This window comes from Corylus avellana, chromosome ca1 (genome assembly GCF_901000735.1).
Source record: "Corylus avellana chromosome ca1, CavTom2PMs-1.0".
Lineage (NCBI taxonomy): Eukaryota > Viridiplantae > Streptophyta > Magnoliopsida > Fagales > Betulaceae > Corylus > Corylus avellana.
In genome coordinates this window covers 50436729-50460944 of record NC_081541.1, presented here as the reverse complement: position 1 = coordinate 50460944, position 24216 = coordinate 50436729, and the positions used below count along the sequence as shown (strand labels likewise).

Sequence of the window (24216 nt, the reverse complement as noted above, 5' to 3'; positions counted from 1 at the left end):
ATGAAACTTTGTGAATTATAATTCAACAAAAAGCTTCCTGTTTACCTCTAAAAGAATTTAATAATTGAAAACAATTTAATTTTTTAAAAAACGAAAATTTTGAATTAAAAAAAAAACAATTTATTTTTATTTTTAAAACGAAAACTTTTTATTTTTTTATTTTTAAATGGAAAATTTTATTTAAAAAAACAATTTTTTTATTCGATTTTTTTAAATATGTTTTAAAAAAACATTTTTTTTTTGTTTGAAACGATTTTTTTTAAATGGAAAATTTTTATTTAAAAAATTAAAAAGAATTTTTTTTTAATAAAAACGAAAATTTTCAATTTAAAAAAAAATCAAAATTTTTTAATTTTTTTTCTTATAAAAGGATTTTTTTTTTAATTCTTTCCAGAAATTTTAGTAATTTTGTTTTTATTTTACTAAGAATAGTTTCATCATTAGGGGACATTGATAATGTTTTGGTAGTTTAAAGGAACATTATCACAATTAAAAGTTTGAAAAAACATTGTTAATTGAGTAGAAGTCTCAGGGAAGTATATGGACTTTCTTCTATTATTTTATTTGATCCTTGAGATTAGAGGATGAAGTAGATCAATTGGGAAGATAATAAATTTATTATTTTATTTAATTTCTTTTTGTTAAGTAATCCGAAAATATTTGATTGCAAAGATTACTAATTATAAATTTTTGTTCATAAACAATATCCCGCAAATTTCAAAATAAATAATAAATTACAGAAAATAGAAAATAGAATAATTAAATATTCTTCAAGTTTGAAAAATATTAAGTTGAAATAATTGGACAAAACTTATTAATTTACTGCTATTTTTACAAAATTAAATGAAAAAAATTTGAGATATTTTTGGTGGAAAAAGCAATCCTGGTTTATGGGCTTTGAAAATTAGCGAGATCCAAACGGGGCCTCTTCTTTTTATTAATTGCTTCTCTTCTCTCTTTCTCCCTTTCTCTCTCTCTCTTTTCCTCGGTTTCTCTACCTCACCCGATCTCACTGTGTCCCTCTCTACTCCCTTGACCGGAAGTCCCACTCACGGTGCCGGCCGTCGTTTCCAGCTACCGGAAACCTCGTTCCGGCCATATTCTCCGGTCAGCTCACCGGAAAATTGTACGCTTTGCATCCATTGGAAACCCAGGTGAAAGTTTTAGCTTTCTTTAGTTTCTTGATTTTGAATACTTGGGCTATGACTATGATTTATTTATATGGGAAGCCCATGGAGATTTGTTTGTGAAAATGGCTGAAAGTTTCAGGGGATGTGAAGAGATTGGTACGGCTGAAAGTCACAGTTTGAAATTTGCGTTTTTTTGATTTTGGAGTTATTGTATGTTGAACTGTTTTGGGGATTCTTTTTACGAAAAAGGATGTTTAGTTTGATAATGGACCCATTGATTATGAGGTTGGTTTTCATGAGTTTGTGATGATTTGGAAACTTGTAAACCTTGTTGTAGGGTTTAATTCAATTCAATTATAGGCTCTAAATGACGTTAATCAGATTGTATATTGGGATGGATTAAGCTGGAACTTTGGTCAAGTAAAGTTTATATCTAGTCTTGGAAAAGGTATCCATGACCGAGTTTCTGAATAGGTTAAATTTGCATTTTCTGTTCAAACTAATGATACTTGGGGTTTGTTAGTTAAATGATACTTACTTTTTGATGAATAATAATTTATTGATAGAAAAAAACAAAGCCCTCGCACATGAGAAGTGTATTAAATGATGCTTATGGAGGCTGGTTTTGCAATTTTAGGGTTGATATGAGTACTTGAAAAGTTTGAAGGCTCGATTAGGTTTGTGTGCTATACTGGGAAATTTATCTATTGATGCAGTTATGTAGCTCAGATATTGAAGTTTTTGGTATGCTTCGAGTGGAATTTGGGGACTGCCCTGTCCTGGTATAAGGGCTTCCCTGACCATTTGGAATGCTTTAGCCCTTGATTATGGACATTGGTCCCTGCATGAGTTCTTGTGTTCTCATTTCTGGTGCTCTACCCTTGTTTTGCTTCCCATTTTTGTAACTCTACACTTTATGAAAAGACATGCAATTGTTGAGATTACCTCTAAGATTTGAAATCCAAGTAAAACTAGTTATTAATTGATGGAACAACAGTGTATGTCAATGCAAATCTTGTGTTGTTACTAGCCAATCAGAGTGAGTTGAAACCTCATCATGTTGAAATTGGGTTTTAGTTTTTGTTATTTCTTTTGGTTTGCTTCGAATAATTTGGAAACCAAGCTTTAGATTTATGAAATGAAAAAAGAAAAATGTCAGTTATTACTGAATCTATTGGGAGCCTGTAGAGAAGCAAATGATTTGATATTTCACAAGCCTGACATGGGTGGAAATATCACTACTGCAAAAGGTTTAAATAGTCAATGAGCTCCTTATTTTCAGCGTAAGAAGTTAGGGTTATGATTTGTAGTATACATTTTTATTATTGAAACCCACATGTTTTTTTTGATAGGTAATGTTCATATATGAATCTCATGTCTAACAAACACATGATAAAGCTAACCGTTTGAGTTCCTTTATCTTGCAATTTAGACCAATTTATATATATGCTTAATTCTGTTATAATAGTGTAGAGATCCGTGTATATCCTTTCTTCACTTTCTAGAATTGAGATTTATCGATTTTTATGGTGGTGGAAACTGCAGTTGATAATGGTACACTGTTTTATGAAACAATGACACATGGATCCTGACGGCAAGAAGTTTGGAAGAGGTAAAGAGTTGTGCAATATGTTTCTTTCGTTGTGTGTCTCCCTGTGTCTATTTTTCCTTGTAGCAATTGTTTGCTGTTTCTGGATTTGCTAGTTTGTTAATGTTGTCTTGCATAGAGTAAACCGTTCTATAGGTGGAGCATTCAATGTGGATATGGAATGATTTTTTTTCCTGCAAGTTAATAAGCAAAACGTAATGTAGTTGGAGCATCCAATGTGGATATGTTGTGATTATTTTCCTACGCAAGACCTCTTATGTGATATTGGGCCATGTTTTGGACTATACATTTAATTTAGGTGTTATATGGTTTCTCATATAAGTTGCCTCTATTAGCAGAATTATTAATGTAACTTCTTATTTCAAACTTCCCACTGTGTGATACTCTCTAACAGACAATATCAGTCTGGTTGTTCTACATCAGTATTCCCGATACACAGCAATATAGAGATACTATACTTTATCTATATAAAATCTTCCCAATCTGAGGGCAACCGATATGTCGGCAGTGTTGTGGACTGATATCATCATGCATTGGATACTGTATCCCGATGCTTGATATCTTTATTTATTTACAGGTTAAGGAAATTATGTTTTTTTTATATAGGATGGCAAACTCTAGATGAATTGTTCTATTATTTGAAAATTAAATCCAAATATTTTTGTGCATTTGGTTTTAAAGTGCAAGAGGATTGACACTGAAAATACTAGATAACAAGTTAGTGCTGCCTGGGAATCCTGTAAATTGTTGGAATTGCTCAGAGGTTGGATTTATTTTCCTCTTTAACATGGACGGAAAAGTTTTGAATGACTTAAGTGCTGGAAAGTTTTCATATAGGATGGTTTGAGCCATCTACTCATGCTTTGAAGCTGTATATACCTTGCCTTTGAGCAGACTTCTTAATTTTAATACATCCTAATTTCCTTATCTTATGGGAACGTTTGATTGATGTCATATGATCTAATTCTTTTTCCAGTTGTTTTTCACCTTTCTAACTTTCTTGGCCCTTTGTGCTTCTTATATTTGGCATTGTCCCCTTGCCCCCCTCTGGTGTTTTGGTCAATGACTGTCCTATCTGTACTTTAGGACCAAGGGAACTGACTGGTGCTGTAGATCTCATAAGTCACTACAAGTTGTTGCCACACCATGATTTTTTCTGCAAGAGATCACTTCCTTTATCAATTTCAGACACACATTATCTTCACAATGTTGTTGGAGACACAGAAATCAGAAAAGGAGAAGGGATGCAGTTGGATCAGCTTATTCAGAACATGTCCTATTCCAGAGATACTAATGTACGAATACAACCGTTTGACCTGGATATTCTAAGAGAATCCTTTCAATTAAGGGAAAGTGCTCCAGTTGAATTGCCCCTTGTAAGAAATCCAGTGCTTTGAAATCTTTATGTTGCTTTACAATAGTTTCTTATATTTGGATGAGAATCATTCATCAATATATATATATGAGAATTCCTGTTGTATGGATTGGTTCCCAGAGGTAATATGGTCCTGCAATGGGTTGCTTCTCTCTTTCTCTCTAATGCTCATCTTATTTGTTTTACGCTCTTTAGGCGGAGAAGGGTACCCCTACAGTTGTAGGGAAATCAAAAAGTGAGTCTAAGGACAAGGAGAGGAAGCATAAAAAGCACAAAGACAGAGATAAGGATAAGGATAAGGATAAGGATAAAGAGCATAAAAAGCACAAGCACCGTCATAAAGACCGAAGTAAAGATAAAGACAAGGAGAAAAAGAAGGATAGAAGTGGGCATCATGATTCTAGTGCTGATCACTCAAAGAAACACCATGACAAGGTTGGCAAACTCTCTTATAACTACTTTGTCTTCTGGAGCACTTTGGGAAGCTTTGAGAAAAAATGGGAATTTTTGTGAAAATCCTGGATTGACATTCTGGTTGGTCTATTTACGTGGTAAATATTCAATGAGTTTGCTTTAACTTTCAAATGGCATCTTCTTCTTGAACCATGGAAATTAAGCAATCGGCATTGGTGAGGTATAGAATGCTATTGTCCATCCAGTTTGAGGATAACCCTTTGGTTTGTAACAAATTTAATTTGTCATGTTTATATTTATTTATTTAATTCTGTATATTTACCACTATCCTTACTAAACTATGGGATCCTTAGCAATGTCTCTAAAATTATTATTTTTTGATCATTTGAGATAATTTGCAACACCCACAGTACCATTTAAGCAATATTAAAATTGAGAAATTAATGGGGTGGGATGTATTAATAAAAATTTTGGTAGATTAGTGTACCACACCTATTAATCTTTAAATTTTGATACTAATTTGGATGATGAGGTGGACATTGTAAATTTATCTTGAATTAGGGGGTTGAAAGCAAAAATTTGTGGGTGGCAGAGCAGTGCAATTAACCCCCAAAGTTAGGATGGATATCTGTAATTGACCAGTCTAATTAAAATTTTCAATGGATTCCTGTACATGAGTATTAGTATGTTACTTGGTGTATTTTCAGAAAAGGAAACATGATGGAGATGAAGATCTTAATGACATTCACCGACACAAAAAAAGTAAGGTAATACATAAACAAGAAGCATTAGCAATTTTGATGATTTTGTTTTATGTTTAATCCTAACTTATTGTTTCTCATGAATTGCATAAGCTTTCCCATGTTTTCTTCATCTATACTTGAGCTTTCTGTATCATTGCTAATTTGTTGCAGCATAAGAGCTCAAAAATTGATGAAATGGGTGCGATAAAAGTAGCCGGCTGAAAAGGTTGCATACAATACTTGAGTTCTTGTTCTCAAATGGTTGTTGTTAGAGAGTTTGGAGGGGTCTTGTGCTTAACGTTGTCAAATTGCTTGAGGTAAATGCCCTGCCATAGTACTTGATATTTCTTCGGATCACTCCTTATAGACTACACCTCAGCATACTTCACAATTATATACCTCATTTCCCGACAGTATAGACTACACCTCAACTCCATATTTTTGGGTTCAAATGATATTTAAGGGAGCTTGCTTACGAACTTTTTCCTTCTCTTTTTGGGATAAGTAAATTGCTTCTAACCAGTCGACTATTTTGGCTTATTTTCTCACAAATCGATTGGTCCTCATCTTAAAGTTTTGTTTTTCTTTTAAATAAAATTAGATTGTAATTTCCTGTTTTTTGTTTTGTTTTGTTCTTTTAGTTGGTGGCCGTGCATCATTTTGTTATTCTTGCTTTTGGTTTTCTTCAATGGTGTGCAGACTACTTGGGTTTTAATTACATTATAATATTTCTTGTATCTTCTGCTTTTAGCAGCAATTGTAACCTTCTCTAGATGGTAGACCAAACTTTTAGGAGTTATCATTGTGTCTATTACAGTCATTATGGCTTCTCAGGGCACTTGAGTTACATTATGTTTTTATTTTATGCAGTGTAGCTTCTGGTGACTAAAGATTGTGAAGGTGATTTGTCTGGGTAGGAGGTTTAGTGCAAGGTAAAAATTGCTAAGTGAACTCTTTTGTATCATAACAATGGTCTAATATAGTTGTTAGTAATGTGCAAGACTCTGATACTTTGTTTCCCACTTTCGACAGCACATTGATTTTCTCAGCATGTACCCATTATTTTAATCTTTCTCCTGTTTAGAGTTTTAGAGATTAAGCCAATGATTAGCTTGAATTAGATTTTCTAGCTTTAACTTTAGGAAGAAGAACAGATTGAGAAAGGGGATTGTGTATATTGGTTCTATTTTCTATTTTCTATTTTCCTTCTGTTGTAGCAATGACTAGCTTGTCTGGTTATCCAAAATGATTGTAGGTACTAGTACCATGTTCTTACACGAATCCCCAATTCATTTATAGGCTATTCTCTGTACATACAGTACAGTAATGATTGGCTCACTGAGGGAATTATTATTGCTGTTGGTTGATATTTTGAGGTCAAGAATGATTTTTGTTGTCTTTCTTTTTGCTTCATTCTTTGTTGGTGATGGGGCCATGTCAGTTCTGTGGTAGCATTTTTGCGTATAATGATGAGTCTATGAGCAGCAATTATCACTACAATATAGAGATTTTCAGCAATTTTGTTATCCGAATTGCTAACAATTCTGGTAACAAATGTGAAAGAGTTTTTATGAAACCCACTCGTCCAAACAGGTCTCAGGTAGCCAGCCCTCTTTCCTGCTCGAGCAGGTGGGCCTCATGAAGCTTTTCACATTTGTTGCCCGAATTGCTGGCAAACCGAATAGTAAATTGTTGGATATCTGGATTCCAATTATCAAAATGAGGGCTTCTATTATGCCAATGGATGATGATTCATAATCAATTGAATTTATCATTAATACACCGATGGTCTATGTTGGCAAGTGATATGATATACCTCTCACCTTTGACAGCTAGACGCCTGGTTCAACCCTGTCTATGATGGGTTCTTTCAGCCGAAGAAGATAAAATTAGCCAATAGCCTACAAATATCAGACTTACTCGTGCTTTTTGAGAATTAAAGGAATCAATGTTTTTTGAGAATTAAAAAATAATGGAAGAAATCCAAATATTTATCAATCCAGTCATGGACATTCAATTGTACATATTCCATGGCTATAGTAATATTACAGGTTTAGTTATAAATTATTTAAAAAATGGCGTTTGTAAAGTTTTGTTGCTTAATTTTTCACATATGTTGTACCGGGCATCGTAGGTAAACAAAGGAATTGTTTGTTTAATAGACTGAATTTAAGAATTATTTTATTTATTTTTTGCTTTAATCCAATTTTGAAGAAAATTTGTCCAAAAGAGGAGAGAGAGGGGTCTTATTAGGAGTAGCATGACTAATAAAAATCATTTCTCAAATGCCATATTGCCATGACACAATTCACAAAGGAAGCTTCCAAAGCACCATAGTTGTGCAAATTGCCCATCAATCTTTTCTACCTCTTATAAATTAAACAAAGTGAAGCAAATATACTTGTTGTAGTGTTACACAAGGCGTCAAAGAAATCACTTAAGGCTTTGTATATGTTAATTATAGGATCTCGAAATATATTGAAGACAGTTATAGTCCTATTGTTTCTCCATCAATTGAAGATGAACAATATCTCAACCTCATCAACAGTAATGCTACATATAGGCCCCGTTTGCCAACAGTGCGGACAGTGCGGAACGGCATTGTAGCTGGAACGGTACTGTTCCAGCTACAGTGCCATTCTGATGATGTGCAACAAAATTTTCATACTTTCAGCAAAAAGTCTACGCGAATTTCAAAAACAACTCAAATAATTCACTCACACACCCCAACATCCCAACAAGTAACCAAGGGATAACTAAGCTAACCATGTACTAACTCTACTTTGTCTTTCAACAAAAAAGAGAAAAAATTAACAACTTTTATGCTGCAAATAACTCTTCTCCCACATTTTTTCAACAAAATTTCTTCTTCCTCTCCTCTGTACGCCGACAGCCCATCTCAAATCATATTTTCTTCCCTAAACCCCATCCATTTTCCATTTTGTCACACACCCACAAAGTATTTCTCTATTGACCCCTCTCTCCTCCGCGAGTGGGTATCAGTGCAGTACAAATTCTCTCATCCACCGTTTTCAAGGTCAGTCAATGCCCATTTCTCTTATCAAACTTTGTTATTGTTCATTCATTATACTGTATTTGGCTATTTTTATGTTCCTGAATTTGCTAATTTGAACAATTCTGAAACAATCCTATTTAAGCCTTATTCATAATAGTGTACTTAGTATTGTTTGGCATGCTATCATTTCTACAAAAGAAAGCTCTTTTTACAAGTTAACACGGAAGTATAATTAATAGGGAATTTATATATAAACTCCTCAGGTCAACGCAATTTTATTAAAAACTCCCTAGGTGTTTTTTTTCCAAAAATTGACTCTCTGGGTCAATTGAAACTATAATAAAACTTCCTACCGTCAAAAAATTTTAACAGCCGTTAGTCCACTCAAAACTCCCCGTTTTATCTGATTAAAATATTAATTCTTTATTAATTTAATTTAAAATTTTAAATTTAAAAAAAAAAAAAAAAATTGAAGGGTGGCCAGAGGCACCACCCTTCAAATATATATCTATTTTTAATTTTTTAATTTTTTAATTTTAAGATTTAATTTTTTAAATTAAATTAATAAAAATAATAATATTTTAATCAGATAAAACGGAGAGTTTTGAGTGGACTAACGACTGTCAAATTTTTTTGAGTTTTATTATAATTTCGATTGACCCAGAGAATCAATTTCCGAAAAAAAAAACACTTAGAGAGTTTTTAATAAAAGCGCGTTGATGTGAGGAGTTTATATATAAATTCCCTATTAATTATACTTCCATGTTAACTTGTAAAAAGAGCTTTTTTTTTTTTTTTTTTTTTTTTGGTTTAGGATTTAGGGTTTAGGGAAGAAAATATGATTTGAGATGGGTTGTCGGCGTACAGAGGAGAGGAAGAAGAAATTTTGTTGAAAAAATGTGGGAGAAGAGTTCTTTGCAGCATAAAAGTTGTTAATTTTTTCTCATTTTTGTTGAAAGACAAAGTAGAGTTAGTACATGGTTAGTTTAGTTATCCCTTGGTTATTTGTTCGTATGTTGGGGTGTGTGACAGTGAATTATTTGAGTTGTTTTTGAAATTCACATAGACTTTTTGCTGAAAGTCTGAAAATTTTACTGCACATCATCAGAATGGCACTGTAGCTGGAACAGTACGTTCCAGCTACAGTGCCGTTCCGCACTGTTGGCTAAATAGCAAAAATTTCACAAGAGCCCATTTGTCCTAGGTGGGATGCAATGCTCATTTGTCCAGAGTAGGTGAGCTCAGCTAACTCTTTTATGTGAAATTGTCCAAATTACGTGCAATTCGAACAGTCTAATTGTAGAAGATCTTCGTCCCACAACCCATTACCTTAATCTTGTTAGTGCATCAACAATACTTTTACAATTCTGAAAGCAGTCATCCATGCCATATTGAAACACCAAAACTCCGTAACACATAGTGGGACAATTCTCAAAATTAAGCTTCATCAGCAAATTGTAATTTATGTAAACCTTTTGTAATGATGTTTCAAAACTATTATTTTCACTACTTAGCAAAAAAAAAAAATCATGTCACTTTGCAACCCTTCTTCAAAATTTGCTGTTAAAATGAACAAAAAGAATTTCATGTGCCTAGCACGTGCCATTTTTTAACTTCAAATGTTCAAATTGCCTTTCTATGGGCAATTGCATTTTGTTTTTTGGGTTTCATATTTTTTGTTTAAAGGCCACATAATGATGTTTAATATATATATATATATATATTTGAGATACACTTTGGGTAAAGAAAAAGAAAAATTCTAAACCTGATGTATAATTATTTCACTTGTTAATACGTATCAACATGTAATTGGAGGGTGTTATTTTTTTAGTGGCTGAAGTTGTAAAAATGTTGTATGTTTAGCTTGAATAAGCGTTTAGAGACAACCTGACTTTTTTTTTTTTTTTTTTTTTTTTAATTAAAAAAAGAGATAATTATTTACATATTTTAATATTTTAATTTACAAAATGATACATTTAATATTTATTCTAGAATAATGTTATATTCAGGCACTAAAAAAATTTTAATACCCTCCAAACACATGCTAATACATGTAAATAGGTTGGTTGTAAAAGAGTCATAATTTTTTGGTAATAATGTTAAAAATTACATTTTTATCCTACAATGTTGTGGTAGTTTCAACCACCCCTAAGATAATTCATTGTTAAAAAAAAATTCAAAGATGAGTTAGAACTGCCATATCAGCAACGTGGGGTAGTCGTAAAATAAAAAATGTGATACATATATAAGTATATAACATTAGTTTCTTGGATGTTGATGAATTAGGTTGAAAAAAAGGATATAGCTTCAGTGTGCTGGATAGCAAATAAAGGGTCCAGATTTGTTTAACTCTTTTAAACTTAAACTGTGTCGTTTCTTAGTAAAACAAACAAAATTATGGATTCTTGCTGAGCGTTGAGGACAATGAAAGCCAAGCCCTCAGATATATGCACTGGACCTCTTAGTCATTTTTCACAACCACTGGATCGCCAGCGTGGCACATAGAAATATGAAGAATAATAGGCATGACCCCAAGCAATATTTGGAGAAGTTGTTTAATAGGGTATTTTAAGAGTTGAGCTTTTAAACAGGTTTTGACCTCATGGCAACCAATAGCACTTTTTATTTCTATTGAAAAACATGCTTGAACTTGAATTCTAAGTTATCTTCCTAATCCTTGGACAACTTCACAAAAAGTCATGGCCCTATAGCTCTGTTAAATATATAGAAGCTAGCTGTTGTGTAAAGACTCAACACTCTAGAACTCCTTACCAAACAAGTTCGTTAAGTTAGAAAGAAGAAAGAAAATAGATATTATCAACTAAAAGCAGCATAGCACAAACACTAGCTTCAAAATTGCAATGCATGCCACTGCAGGTCATTTAAGGCTGGTTATGTAGATGGAGCATTACATCTTCTTAATTCATCTTACTGACTAGTTCATTGATCTGATCCTCACGATTCCCAGTGTCTCCTCCTTGCTTGTATAGAGTTTTTGTTCCTTTCAATGCTCCTTCTGCCTTGCTGAGATTAAAGGGATATAAAAAATTAGCAACCTCCTTGAAATGTGGACCAACACTAGCGATCTCATGCACAATATCTTCTATGCATATAATGCCATACTTCCCCAATGCCTGCAAGCAAAACGAGCATTAAAAGCTATGGCCAAAAAAGATGTTCAAAGCCATTCCAGTATTCTTCAGCAAGGTACAACAACTTATACCTGTTCAATAATGTTATTGTCTGTCAGAGGAACCCGCTGATTGTCTATCTTTGCATAACCCTTCTTGTAAATCAGCGCCTTCACGTTCTTTAGATTAGGGTATCTTCACAAACAAGCAAATCTCATTAGAATCAAAAAGCACTGTAAGTTATCATAATTATATTAGGAATTTGGTATAAAGGAACAAAGAAGCAATGGACTCATTAATGACATAAGTAACTCCCAATTTATGAACACAAAGTGCAACTAAGATCTGTTCAGATTATTCTCCATCAAGTAATAAAATCTCAAGCCTCCACTGTAGCTTTATCACTCCCTGTACCGTACCTCATTGTCTGACCACACATTATATATTTAAAATAACAAAAAATTAAACAGCTCTAGTATTATCTGATCTATACAAATTAAACTTGACAAGGTATCTAGCATCAATCAAACTGGAGAATGGTTTTGAGTTCAAATCCAAGGGAGCAAATCAACTTAAAAGAGCATAATACTCAGATTGTCTTAGTTCGTTAGCATCCCTGGTCCAAGAAGGTGGTCATAGGGAGAGAGAGAGCTGAAATACATCAAGTAGAAACCTCAAAAATAATATGTTCATGTCTCAGTAGAAATTATAAATAAAACAATTTCAATGCCATTAGAAGGGATAATCAGAAATCACTTGGCTTTGATGCTGTCTGGTAAAAGGATAAGTTATTTTAGGAAGAGCATTACTGACTAATATGTCTACAAAAAGAAAGTAAATGACAAGAACCCAAAGTTAATTACTCCTTGTTCTAAATGTAAGCTAAAGCTTCGGTTGCATTATTGATCATTGGAATAAAGATGAATTGTCGAATTATAGCATATACACTAGGAAACTAATCAAACTGCAGAAATTAGGGGTGTCAAAAATTACCGGAAAACCGGAACCGGAACCGGGAAACCGGGGTCCCGGTTCCGGTTCCAGTTTGGAAAATCCAAAAACCGGGTGCCCCGGTTCCAGTACCCGGTTTTTACCGGGAATACCAGAACCGGGTTTCCATTTTAATATATATATATATATATATATATATATATATTTTACAGTTAGGTTTAGGTTTAGGGTATTTTAAAAAATTAAATTTTTATTTCTAAGGCCCAAATTGGCAAAAACATTGATTTTTTAGGATTTTTGGACTTTTTTAGGTTTATTTTTTAATTATTTGGAATAATCACAACAAAGCCCCTTTAATTTAGACAAAGAGACTAATAGATTTTTTTAAAAATGGGCCAACTTATGAAAAAAAATGGCTTATTTTAGGCCCAATACCTAAAATAAGCCCAAAAACCAATTTTTTTAAAAAACCGGTTACCGGACCGGGTAAAATTGGAACCGGCCGGTAACCGGGACCCCGGGGTCCCGGTTCCAGTTCCGGTTTCTCAAAACCGAGAACCAGGGTACCCCAGTTCCAGTTCCGGTTTTGGCCAAAAACCGGGAAACCGGACCGGGTTGACACCCCTGCCAGAAATTTAGGCAAATCAGGTAAATTCTAATTACAATACAAAACAAATGTGTAGATACCTGGATTGTTAAAGATGTTATGTTAAGTCCAAAATTGAGTGGGTGGATTGTGAATGTGTGCATATGCTAAGTGCTATGCTGATTGTGTACCATGTGAATCTGGGTTCTATAAATGATTTTAAGGAACTCTATTTGTAATTATTACGAGTCTTTTTATAGTGAAAAATAGATGTAGCTAACACTTCTTTAAGTTAAAAAACAAATGATTATGTTTTCTATATATTCATATCACTTCATAGAACAAATCATGAACTATAATGGAAGTACCCTCAAGATTATCTAAATTTTCTACTTTAGAAAAAACGAAGAAGAAAATTATACATTTTCCTATAGCTTATTTAGTATGTTATATTTTTCTGCATATTGATAAGGAAAAAAAAAAGAAAAGAAGATTTAGTTTACCCTACCCATATGTAACATATGGCTCCACTTTTTGCAGCTTTTCCATTATCTCTTCATTTGCCTTCACAAATACACTGCTGAAGATTTTCTTCAATCTCAGGTTGTATAAGACCTTCCTAGTTTTTGGATGCATTTCTCTTTTCCTGGGAAATGGACGTAGCAGACATCAGCAATGAAAATATAAAGACATTAGAGGTAGAAGTACTGCAGAAAATCACCAAAAAATGTTGGTAACCCCACCCGTGTATGCGAATGACAAAAAGCAGCTTTGATTCTGTCATTTCTAATGCTGGTCTTTTCCTCTTTGTCCTCTGTTTCATTTTTACAAGGTCCAATTCCTACATGAAAATGACAGATAAGATTATTCAACAGATTTTACTTTGAACCGAATCGGATTTTTAACAGGCAAGTGACTATACCATAAAATTGAAGATATGGAAAGAACCACCACCTCATGATACACTTAATATCAAAACAAATTAAATTTAAAATGCAACTCACGCATGACACCAAGATCCAAGCACCCATCAAAGGTACCAGCCTTGATAAACACACCACCTAGATGAACATACATAGATCAGTGACTACTACATACTTTTCATAGACACCTCTCACCATAGAAGAGCCCATCACACCTACTAATAGGCCATTACCAAAAGGCACGTCTAACAGATCAAACATGCTAGACAGTATCCAGCAAAAGCACCTATACAGTATCCAGACATGCTAGATAGTAAAATCACTTCATTATTCCTGAGGGCATAAACATCAAGGAATCGAACACTTCAACAGTCGAGACACATGACCATTTCCTGATACCACAAAACTAAACGAACCCAGTCAAATTCCATTTTACATAGCCTCTGGTACTCCAAGTTTTCCTAACATTTTAGACCCTGAATATGGAAGGAATCATCATACACTCCACATTCTCATTTTCCACTTTTCTACAGAAAAACTGTTGCCTAACCCAAATCCTTGAACTTCAAACAAATAAAACCCCAGCTTCACTCCTTCAAACAAAAATTCCAAATTCCACCTCCCAACTTAATTCCAATCATATCAACCTCCTAAACATATCATCTGTATATAAATACCAGTCCCCACTCTCTCAAACCCCATCATTGATACACAATAATGCCCTATTTCTGTAGCAACCCAAAAAAAATTAAAATCATATTTACCGATTTCAACCGCAAACCAAGAAATCCTAAACCTTGTATCAATATTCTCCACACACACACAGATCAATAAATATTTCAAATAGATAGATATAATTACCCTAGTGCGGAACTCTTTGATAAAGTCCTCAAGCATTCTGATGAAGTCATGCTTGGCTCTCTTCCTGATCAAAGCATTCCTCTCCTCATACTGGGCTTTCCTCGAGTGCCCATTCTTCATTGCTCTTTCTTTTCTTCAGTATTATTTCCGGTATGTACGCGAACGGCTTTGATTCCTCTTCCGCCATCACAGAAAAAATAATCTGTAGACAAAATACAGAAACGTGAACGAGAGCTAAGTTGATAGAACTAGAAATCAATCAATACCTCCAGCTCAAAACCGATAACGAACTCCAAAAAATCAAATCAAGCAATTATTATTAACAAAAACAATGGCAATATGGCGAAAAGTAACAAAATAAGAGCATCCACATCAAGTTCCATATTTCTAACATTTCTCTAAAATTTTAACAAAATCTACAAAAAGCCTCATCTATCAAACTCTATATCAAAAGCTAAATCTAATATTTGTCAAACCTTCTCTTCAAATTTAAAGAGACCAAAAGCAAATGTTATTTATTTTATCAGATTATTTTATTGTACTGGCGCCACTTTTCGTTTTTTTTTTTCCCTCTCCTTTTTTATTTTTTTCCCTCTAGACTTTCATCCCCTTCCCTTTTACTTTGAGTATGGGTTGCTGAAAAGATTGAGAATTTCTCTCTTTCTTATTGGGCGCAGCAAGCAGTGCTTTATATCCTCCTTGCTCTTTGTCTAATATTGGACTAAAGGTACAAAACCAGGTATCCTTTTTTGTTGTTTTTCTTTTGGCTAAGAAAGAGAGAAAACCAACCATATGTAGCTTGAACTGTGATGGCCACAATACTTCGCTATTGCCGATCCCCAAGACACCTTTGGTTGAATGTTCACACCTTTCGTTTGATTGAAATCCAGTTCTATTCACAAAAGGCCATTTTTCCAAGACATAGAATTGGAAAATAGATTCCAGGAACTGACTTCTTGGGAAAAAGAAAGAAACGGCGGAGGGAAATGTGGGGATTTGGAGGTAGATATTATTGGGGAAGAAGTGAAATGGGTGGGAAATTAGAGGGCATGGTGGTGGTATTCGCATGGATGTCGAGCCAGGAGAGGCACTTGAAGAGCTACGTGCAGCTATACTCGTCTCTGGGCTGGAAGACACTCGTCTGCCACTCCGAGTTTCTCAATTCGTGAGTGCTAAATTCTTTATGTGTTCTTAATTTTAGTAAGTTTTTGTTGATTTGATTGGATTTTTGAATGAGTCTGCAAGGTTGGTTGTTTGGATCTTAAGAAATATGGGGTTGGTGGAAATGTTTCACCTTGGTGCTGAATTTTACTTAGCTTTGGGTAAATGAAAAACTTAGCTAGTCCGGGTATTGTTAATTTGAGATAAGATGGGTCTAGAGGCCGTTCTTTTACTTTTTAGTAAATTAAAAAGCTTTAAGGATAATAGTCTAAATTGGGTTGGGTTTGGCTTAGATTTTGTAAACAGAGTATCCCCATTCAAAAAATTTAAGCACAAGTCAAATTTGTTATCTTTGCTTGGCTGATGTGCATGGAGCACTTTATTCGGTCCAAATTTGTGACTTGGGAATGTGTTTTTCTTTTCCTTTTATGTATATATATATATATATATATGTGTGTGTGTGTGTGTGTGTGTGTGTGTGCGCGTGTGCGCGCGCGCGCGCGCGCTGATGTGCATGGAGCACTTTGTTCGGTCCAAATTTGTGGCTTGGGAATGTGTTTTTCTTTTCCTTTTATGTATATATATATGTGTGTGTGAGTGTGTGACTTGGGAATGTGTTTTTCTTTTTCTTTTATGTATATATATATATATGTATGTGTGTTTGTGTGTGCGCACGCTTAATTATTCATCATGATAGTTTATTGACTATTATGTACTTAATCAAAAAAGAAGAAGTGTTTATTATGTGTTCTATTGTAAAACAACAGTCCCTTCCGATTTACTATAAGACCTAATGATCTTTTCAAGGTAATCAAAAACAACTGTCTACATATGCAGCTCCCTGATTGTTGTGTGAAGAGGCATTAACATGGATAGAAGAGCCTTGTGCTAGTATGGACTCTCAAACTCATCAAGGTGGCTTCTACGCCAGTCTTGTTTTAAATGACGAAGACCTTTTTATAGAATCCACAAATGAAGAGTGTGAACACCAAGAGTCTCCACCTCAAGTTGAGGTTCAACTTACCGGTAAAAAATCACAACGGGTGGCAACTTCACTGTGAACGAGGACAATACACTTGTGTCGGCATGGAGTTATGTTTGCCTTGGATGCGGTAACAGGAAATGAGCAAACACACAAGACATATTGGGAAAGAATTTGTGCTCACTATCACAAGCACAAGACCTTTGAATCTAACCGTACGAATACATCTCTAATGAATCGGTGGTCTGTGATTCAACTTGTGGTAAATAAGTTTTGTGGTTACTTAGACCAAGTTGAAAGGAGGCAACCAAGTGATTCGAATGATATAGACAAGGCATGTTATAATTATGGTTTTTCATTAATTTATTTAGACCATGTTATATCTATTCCAAAAGATTTTAATTATGTTGTATTTGGCAATTTTTTCAGATTGCCCAAGCAAAAGTAATGTTCCTCAAATTTCAAGAAACACCATTTCACTTTGAACATTCTTGGATTTTATTGAGGTTTCATCCTAAATGGTGGGCTCATATGGAAAGCTTAAAACCGAAGAACAAATCACGCGTGATAAATTTAGGTGAAGATGAGGCCTCACAAGGAGCTTTTGTAGACTTGGAGCGACCAATAGGTCGGAAAGCTGAAAAGAAGAAACGCAAGACCAAAAAAAAAAATGAATCCAGGTGTTGTTGTGATACTAAATGACATGAATGCAGATAAGAAGAAAATCAAACTATTTGAAGAAGCACGTGAGCAGGACAAAGAGATGTTTCTTCTTAAGCAAGAGGAAGTGCGCCTTAAGCTAGAGGAATTGCGCCTTAAAGAAAGAATGATTCAGTTGAAAGAAGAGAGAAAGGAAAAGAATTTATGTTTATGGATACAAGTCTATTGGATGAAGATGCACAAGAATATGTTCGGCGACGCAAAAAGGCAATCCTTCAAGGTCAAATTCACCACCCTTGAGGGTCACTCTTTGTTAGTTCTTTTACTATTTGTAGTCATGGGTTTTAGCGTAAGTTCCATCATATTTTGAATATGCATCCAAGAGGCTTAATCATATTTTTTATGTGAAAGAATGAAAGTTCCATCATACTTGAAGGCCTAATTAGATTGGTTAAATTATGTGAAAGAGATTGAGAAGATCACTCTTATATACATTTAATTGACTCTATATAGTTTTGGGGGTAGTTCATAATGAGCTTTCATATCATTCTCTCAGACATGGTGATTGTCTTGTTGACGAAAGAATCTTACTCAATGCAATTTAGGCAAGGAGCCTCACTTGTGTTGTAATTATTGCCCATTTCTTTTCCATAATACTCCAATTTTTGTGGTAAAGGGATGCCTGGCTTAAGTGTGTGTCAGAGAGAGAGAGAGAGTGACAAAAATCCAACCCAACATAATCAACAATGCAAGTCTGTTAGTGAGAGAGATACTGCAACCCAACATAATCAACATAATCAACACTTCCCAGAGAGAGAGAGATACCTGAGAGTTGCGACGGAGCGGCGGAGCGGCGAGAGACAGAGGGAGGCTGGGTTTTTTCTAGAAGAAGGCTTGTTTTTTTTTCTTTTTGGGCTTATTAGCGGGGCGGGGCGGGCCGGATCGGTGCGGGTACCCGCTGCCCGAAATTGTTTCTACCCGAAACCCGACCCGCCCCGCTCGGGTATGATTATTTTGTTTCAAATTGTTGGGTTCGGGAAGTATGAGCTGAATTGCAGAAACTGTGTTTTAATTTAATTGAAGAAATGGCCGACATATTTATTTCCTCACCAGATGATATGTATCAGTTTCACTATATCTTGATGCAGATTGATAGGTTTTATTTATTTATTTCCTCTTTCTAAATATTCGTAAGTTGATTTCTTCTTGCTAAAGGTTATCTTCTTTGTGTTATCTGCAGTGTTGGGCAGCATTATACGGAATGAGCAGTCTTGGGAAAATGTTGGTAATAAACATTACTTCATTTATTTATTTATAGTTTTAAATCAAGGGAGATAATATCAGAAATTTACAGTTTATTTTTAATTTACAAACATTTCAAAGCCTCATTGGGTTGTGTTTTTATGGGTTGTTATGAAGATATTTATCGTTGATGATGTTGATCAAGTAAACAGATAGAAATTGCTTGAAGTCAATTGCATTAATTTAATTGAGAAATTGATTACAACTGTGTTTGAGAGTTGCATCTAAGACCTTGAATCATATCGTTCTTTGGCTTATGCAGCTCACAAGAGACTTATGGACATGGAGGAAGCTAGAAGTACCATGTTCAACCAGAAAACTACTCCAGAAAGTCTCTTGCCTGTTTTTACACTTCTCATCATTTTCTGAGTCTCACTGTGGCTTGCCCACCTGCATTGCCTCTCTACAGCACTCTGCCCACCATAAAAATCTCGCCAAAGGCATGCAACTCCACTCCTACATGCTCACCAGTGGCTTTCTCAACTCCCCTCTATCCATCACTAGCCTGATCAACATGTACTCAAAGTGCAACCAAATGGAAGATGCTATTTTGGTATTCAATAACTATACTCATGATTGTAATGTGTTTTCCTATAATGCAATCATTTCTGGGTTTCTTTTAAATGGGCTTGCCGAAGATGGGTTTGAGTTCTATAAGCGTATGAGGTGGGAGGGTATTATGCCGGACAAGTTTACTTTTCCATGTGTGATCAAAGCTTGTTGTGATGTTGTGGAGGTTTTGGAGGTTAGGAAGATTCATGGTTTATTGTTTAAACTTGGGTTGGAGTTGGATGTATTTGTTGGAAGTGCTTTGGTTCATACTTGTTTGAAATTTGGGTTAATGGAAGAGGCACAAGAGGTGTTCGAGGAATTGCCGATGAGGGATGTTGTGCTTTGGAATGCAATGGTTAATGGTTATGCACAAACAGGGAGGTTTGATGAGGCTTTAGGGATTTTTAGGAGAATGGGTAAAGAAGGGATTGTCCCTAATAGATTTACGGTTACTGGTGTTTTGCCGGTTTTAGCTTTCATGGAGGAGCTTAACAATGGGAGAGCAATTCATGGATTTGCTATGAAAATGGGGTATGTCTCTGGTGTTGCAGTTTCCAATGCATTGATTGATATGTATGGGAAATGCAGGTGTATTGGACATGCTCTGGAAATTTTTGAGATAATGGATGAGAAAGATATATTTTCATGGAACTCGATTATAGCTGTTTCTGGACAATGTGGTGATTATGATGGTACTCTAAGACTTTTTGATAGGATGTTAGGTTCTGGAGTTCGACCTGATTTGATCACTGTCACTGCAGTACTTCCTGCTTGCTCAAATCTAGTTGCGTTAATGCATGGACGACAGATTCATGGGTATATGATAGTCAATGGGTGGGGAATGGAAGGCAATAATAAAAACACTGATGATCAGCTAGTGAACAATGCTGTTATGGACATGTATGCAAAATGTGGGAGCATGAGAGATGCACAGTCAGTTTTCTATAAGATGGGCAATAAGGATGTAGCATCATGGAACATCATGATCATGGGTTATGGCATGCAAGGTTATGGTAATGAGGCATTAGATGTGTTTTCACGTATGTGTGAGGCACAAATGAAGCCTGATGTGGTCACATTCATTGGGGTGTTGTCTGCCTGCAGCCATGCAGGCTTGGTGAAACAAGGGCGTGAGTTTTTGACGTTGATGAAATCAAAATATGGTGTAGATCCAACTATTGAGCATTATACTTGTGTGATTGACATGCTTGGACGAGCTGGGCAGCTTGAAGAGGCTTATAAATTGGCACAAACAATGCCTATTGAGGCCAATCCTGTGGTATGGAGGGCTTTGTTAGCGGCATGTCGGCTCCATGGTAATGCTGACTTTGCTGACATTGTTGTACGACAGGTATTTAAACTTGAGTCGGGGCATTGTGGAAATTATGTATTGATGTCAAATATATATGGAGTAATCGGTCGATATGAAGAGGTATTAGACATTAGACATGCTATGAGGCAACAAAATGTGAGGAAGACACCGGGATGTAGCTGGATTGAGCTCAAGAATGGCGTGCATACTTTCATTACGCGTGATATGACCCACCCTGAAGCCAACCTTATTTATGTTGCGTTAAATTCATTGACTGCTCGTCTACAGGAATATGGTTATATGCCTGATCTCTAACATTGGATTTGTGCTGAAAGTACACCATGGCATTGTGCCTTCTTTCATTTTCTCTTGGTTGGGTGGGAAAGAAAGTATACTAAAATTGTATGGAAGAGTGAAATAATCCCTTTTGAGTCAGTGTACAAAAAAAAGTAGCAATATGCTGCCCTAATTTGCAGTGCATCCAGTTGAGTAAAGAATTATAATAATTACGTTGAGGATCATTCATTGGACAGCATCAGAAGAAAGGGCCTGAATTCATGAAAGGATGGTGATTGCACACTGGAAGAGTAGCCCGAGCTTATGTCTCCAACTCTATAAATTTGCTTGCAACTTACAGGTTGATACATCTCCCTTTCTTTTGAAAAAAAAAAAAAAAAAAATTTGCAGGAATCTAACACCCCTGAGATTCTGTGTATTCAAAAAATACAAATTTCATAATTTGTTAGGGTTCAATTCCATTATTTTAAATTTCTGCATACTTCAAATTCTTAGCAGTGCACTACATGTAGAACATAATAGCAGAATTTTGACTGTAATTCAGAAAATTGTGACTTTTGACACCTACTATATTGAGTACATGATGATACGGACTTGCATTCTAATGGAAATTATGTCCTCCCTACTACTTCTTCCTGTCATTCTTGCAACAAGGAAAAAAAAGCCCCACCTGAAAAGGATTTGGAAATAGGGCCTACGGATGGTAGTGAGAATGGAGAGTTACATAACAATGGTTTATTATCGAGCTATTGATGTTTGTGGACAGACTCTCTTCGAGGATGATGCGGACCAAGATGGGAAGATAGACATGTCTAATTGGCATAGCAACATTATCAAGAATCCATCATCCTTAAAGATCATGAACCTTCCATATCTGAGGTATGAGACAAATAATTTGTTGGGTATATATCTACAATATGTATACTCCTGTTCATATTACAACAACTCAACAGGTTCTGACAATTTTTTTGTTTGCTAATTTTGAATTATATGCAGGGATATAAGAACTACATTTGCAAGTTTTTTTTTTTTTTTTAAATTGAATTTTGAGGTTGATGAGATTCCTAGATAAAAAGGAAATAGCTTAGGAACATTCACCAATTAGTGTGGAAGAGATTTGTGTGTAATTCTATGAACAAAACATTTTGAGAGGAAAAAGAAAGAATTACAATCTCTCATTTCTTTGCAAAGTTATTTCCGTTTCCCCGATCTACTGAGGATATTATACCCAAGATAAGGGGTTCCCATGTGGGTGGTGGATGAACCTGGTTATGGATTGTGGTCTTCTGCTGCTGGTTCAATCAAAAGTGAGTATACTAGATTTTAGCAGAGAAAGTAAAGACTCTTCTGATACCATGTAATATGATTAGGCCTCTTTTAGGCACGACTCAGGACTCAAAAGAACTTTTTTTTTTTCTTTTTTAATTTTTTTAAAGTCGACTCAAAATCTCTTAAAAGGTAATAAAATTAGTAAATAAGAAGTATTGTAAATGGTAAGGTTGTGTATATGGAAAATAATTAAATAACTAAATAACTATCGATACTCTTGCCTTATTTTTTCCTTTTCTTTTTGGTTCCTTTGATCTATGTTAAAGTAATGATTAAGTGATTAAAGTTATCTCTTCCTATTAGCTTAAAATTTTAGGATAACTGGTAATTTAACATGATATCAGAGCCAAAGGTCTTGTGATTGAACTTTGACTTCGTCAAATCATTCCTCATTTAAATTAAATATTATACGTGTTGGGCTTTATGTATTAAAATGGAGTTTGAACCCACGCGTGAAAGAGAGTGTTAAAGTAATGATTAAGTGACTAAATTTATCTCTTCCTATCAGCTTAAGTTTTTAGGATAACTGATGATTTAACAATCTATTAATTAATATTCTTGCTTAATAGGACCTTGTCATCTAACCTGTCAGAACATGGTTTTTATTTTATTTTATTTATTTTTTTGTGTGTGTTGAAATATCAATCGGAACTACTTGCAAAAGAGGAGGAAAGTAAGAAAATGAGTTTGCCGGTGTGGGCCGGCAAAGAATGACTCTAATGCTTAAGTAAATAAAGTGTTTAGACAATAAATTCAAGAATGAATAGGATAGTTTTGAGAAGAGACCAAAAGTCCCTTTTACATGGCTGTAGGTTGCCTTTTATAGTGACCTGCCCTCAACTGTTTTCCTTTAGTTCCTACATGATCCTTTTTTCTAGGGTGATTCGTCCCACGTTTGCTAACATTACAACATGCCCTATTCTTGAGGTTCAGGGGCACATGATTTGAATATAAGTTATGGCCTAGGTGGCATGAAAATGACCATGTGGTGTGGCAGTGGTATGAGAGGATTTCATGCTTTTATTATTGGTGAACCCAAGTTAGTTGGTCAACGTTTAGGCTAGATGGGCATAGTATTTCGGTTATGTGGGCTTGCTAGCCCGTAAACCCAACAATTACCTCCCAAATCTCTTGTCCAATGTGTTAAGTTGGACAAAGGGATTTTCTAAATGAGCCTTTGGATTGGTGCTGACCGGTGGAGTTGCACGTCATTGGACATAAATTCACCGGTCTGGGGATCTTCACCTCTCTCTTCATTTGCAGCTTTTTAAAATTTCACAAGCATGATGCTTGAAAATTTTGGACTTGGCCGTTACTTGTCCCTCCATAAGTTCTTTTAAAAGATGGTGATTAGGGCATTTTGTCTTATCTTAGCATCTTGCATCTTTCTCCCCTTCACCTTCTTATCCTTGTCACCTCCGTCTCTGTAACTTCTCTCATCATACTTCTTCTAATGGTACAATGGTTTCTAAAACAATGACACATGGATCCTGAAGGCAAGAAGTTTGGAAGCGGTAAAAAGTTATACAATATGTTTCTTTCGCTGCGTCTCTCTGTGTCTATTTTTCCTCGTAGCACTTGTTTGGCTGAATCTGGATTTGCTAGTTTGTTAATGTTTTCTTGTATAGAGCAAAACGTTCTGGAGGTGGAGTATGTTATGATTTTTTTCCTACACACTACCTCTTATGTGACATTGAGCCCAGTGTTAAAAAATACATTTAATTTAGGCTTTAAATGGTTTCTCATATAAGTTGCCGTTATTAACAGAATTAAATGTTATTTCTTTTTTCAAACTTCGCACTGTGTGATACTCTCCAACAGACTATATCAGTCTGGTTGTGCTACATCAGTATTCCCAATACACAGCAATATAGAGATTCTA

The 24216-nt window shown here is 35.0% G+C and overlaps 2 protein-coding genes and 1 pseudogene across 5 annotated transcripts; 2 read left to right on the top strand and 1 right to left on the bottom strand.

Moving 5' to 3' along the window:
• Positions 1-940: 940 nt before the first annotated feature.
• Positions 941-6669, top strand: LOC132166989 (mediator of RNA polymerase II transcription subunit 19a). Of its 3 annotated transcripts, none has more exons than XM_059577871.1 (7): positions 941-1154; positions 2676-2742; positions 3826-4115; positions 4310-4549; positions 5236-5290; positions 5443-5588; positions 6142-6669. In XM_059577871.1, the coding sequence occupies exons 2-6, from the start codon at positions 2712-2714 to the stop codon at positions 5445-5447; spliced, it is 621 nt and encodes a 206-aa protein (XP_059433854.1). In that variant the 5' UTR covers positions 941-1154; positions 2676-2711; the 3' UTR covers positions 5448-5588; positions 6142-6669. The 3 variants fall into 3 exon arrangements, with proteins under 3 accessions (XP_059433854.1, XP_059433853.1, XP_059433852.1); XM_059577870.1 differs by having other exon boundaries at positions 944-1154; positions 5236-5295; positions 6147-6669; XM_059577869.1 differs by having other exon boundaries at positions 944-1154; positions 5236-5295.
• A 4402-nt stretch (positions 6670-11071) lies between these two features.
• Positions 11072-18417, bottom strand: LOC132164056 (large ribosomal subunit protein uL30z-like; annotated as a pseudogene).
• A 323-nt stretch (positions 18418-18740) lies between these two features.
• Positions 18741-22010, top strand: LOC132163888 (pentatricopeptide repeat-containing protein At3g14730). Of its 2 annotated transcripts, XR_009438335.1 has the most exons (3): positions 18741-18827; positions 19107-21345; positions 21772-22010. XR_009438335.1 is itself a non-coding variant. In XM_059574268.1 (2 exons), the coding sequence occupies exons 1-2, from the start codon at positions 18804-18806 to the stop codon at positions 21021-21023; spliced, it is 1941 nt and encodes a 646-aa protein (XP_059430251.1). In that variant the 5' UTR covers positions 18741-18803; the 3' UTR covers positions 21024-21598. The 2 variants fall into 2 exon arrangements, 1 of the variants encoding a protein (XP_059430251.1); XM_059574268.1 differs by lacking the exon at positions 21772-22010 and having other exon boundaries at positions 19107-21598.
• Positions 22011-24216: the final 2206 nt, after the last annotated feature.

Bases quoted from the DNA above. Each gene is read 5' to 3' on its own strand.
- LOC132163888 (XM_059574268.1), top strand. From the start codon at position 18,804: ATGAGCAGTCTTGGGAAAATGTTG. The intron at 18,828-19,106 runs GTAATAAACATT...TGGCTTATGCAG, and splicing joins GCAGTCTTGGGAAAATGTTG to CTCACAAGAGACTTATGGAC.
- LOC132166989 (XM_059577870.1), top strand. From the start codon at position 2,712: ATGGATCCTGACGGCAAGAAGTTTGGAAGAG. The intron at 2,743-3,825 runs GTAAAGAGTTGT...TCTGTACTTTAG, and splicing joins CGGCAAGAAGTTTGGAAGAG to GACCAAGGGAACTGACTGGT. The intron at 5,296-5,442 runs GTAATACATAAA...AATTTGTTGCAG, and splicing joins ACCGACACAAAAAAAGTAAG to CATAAGAGCTCAAAAATTGA.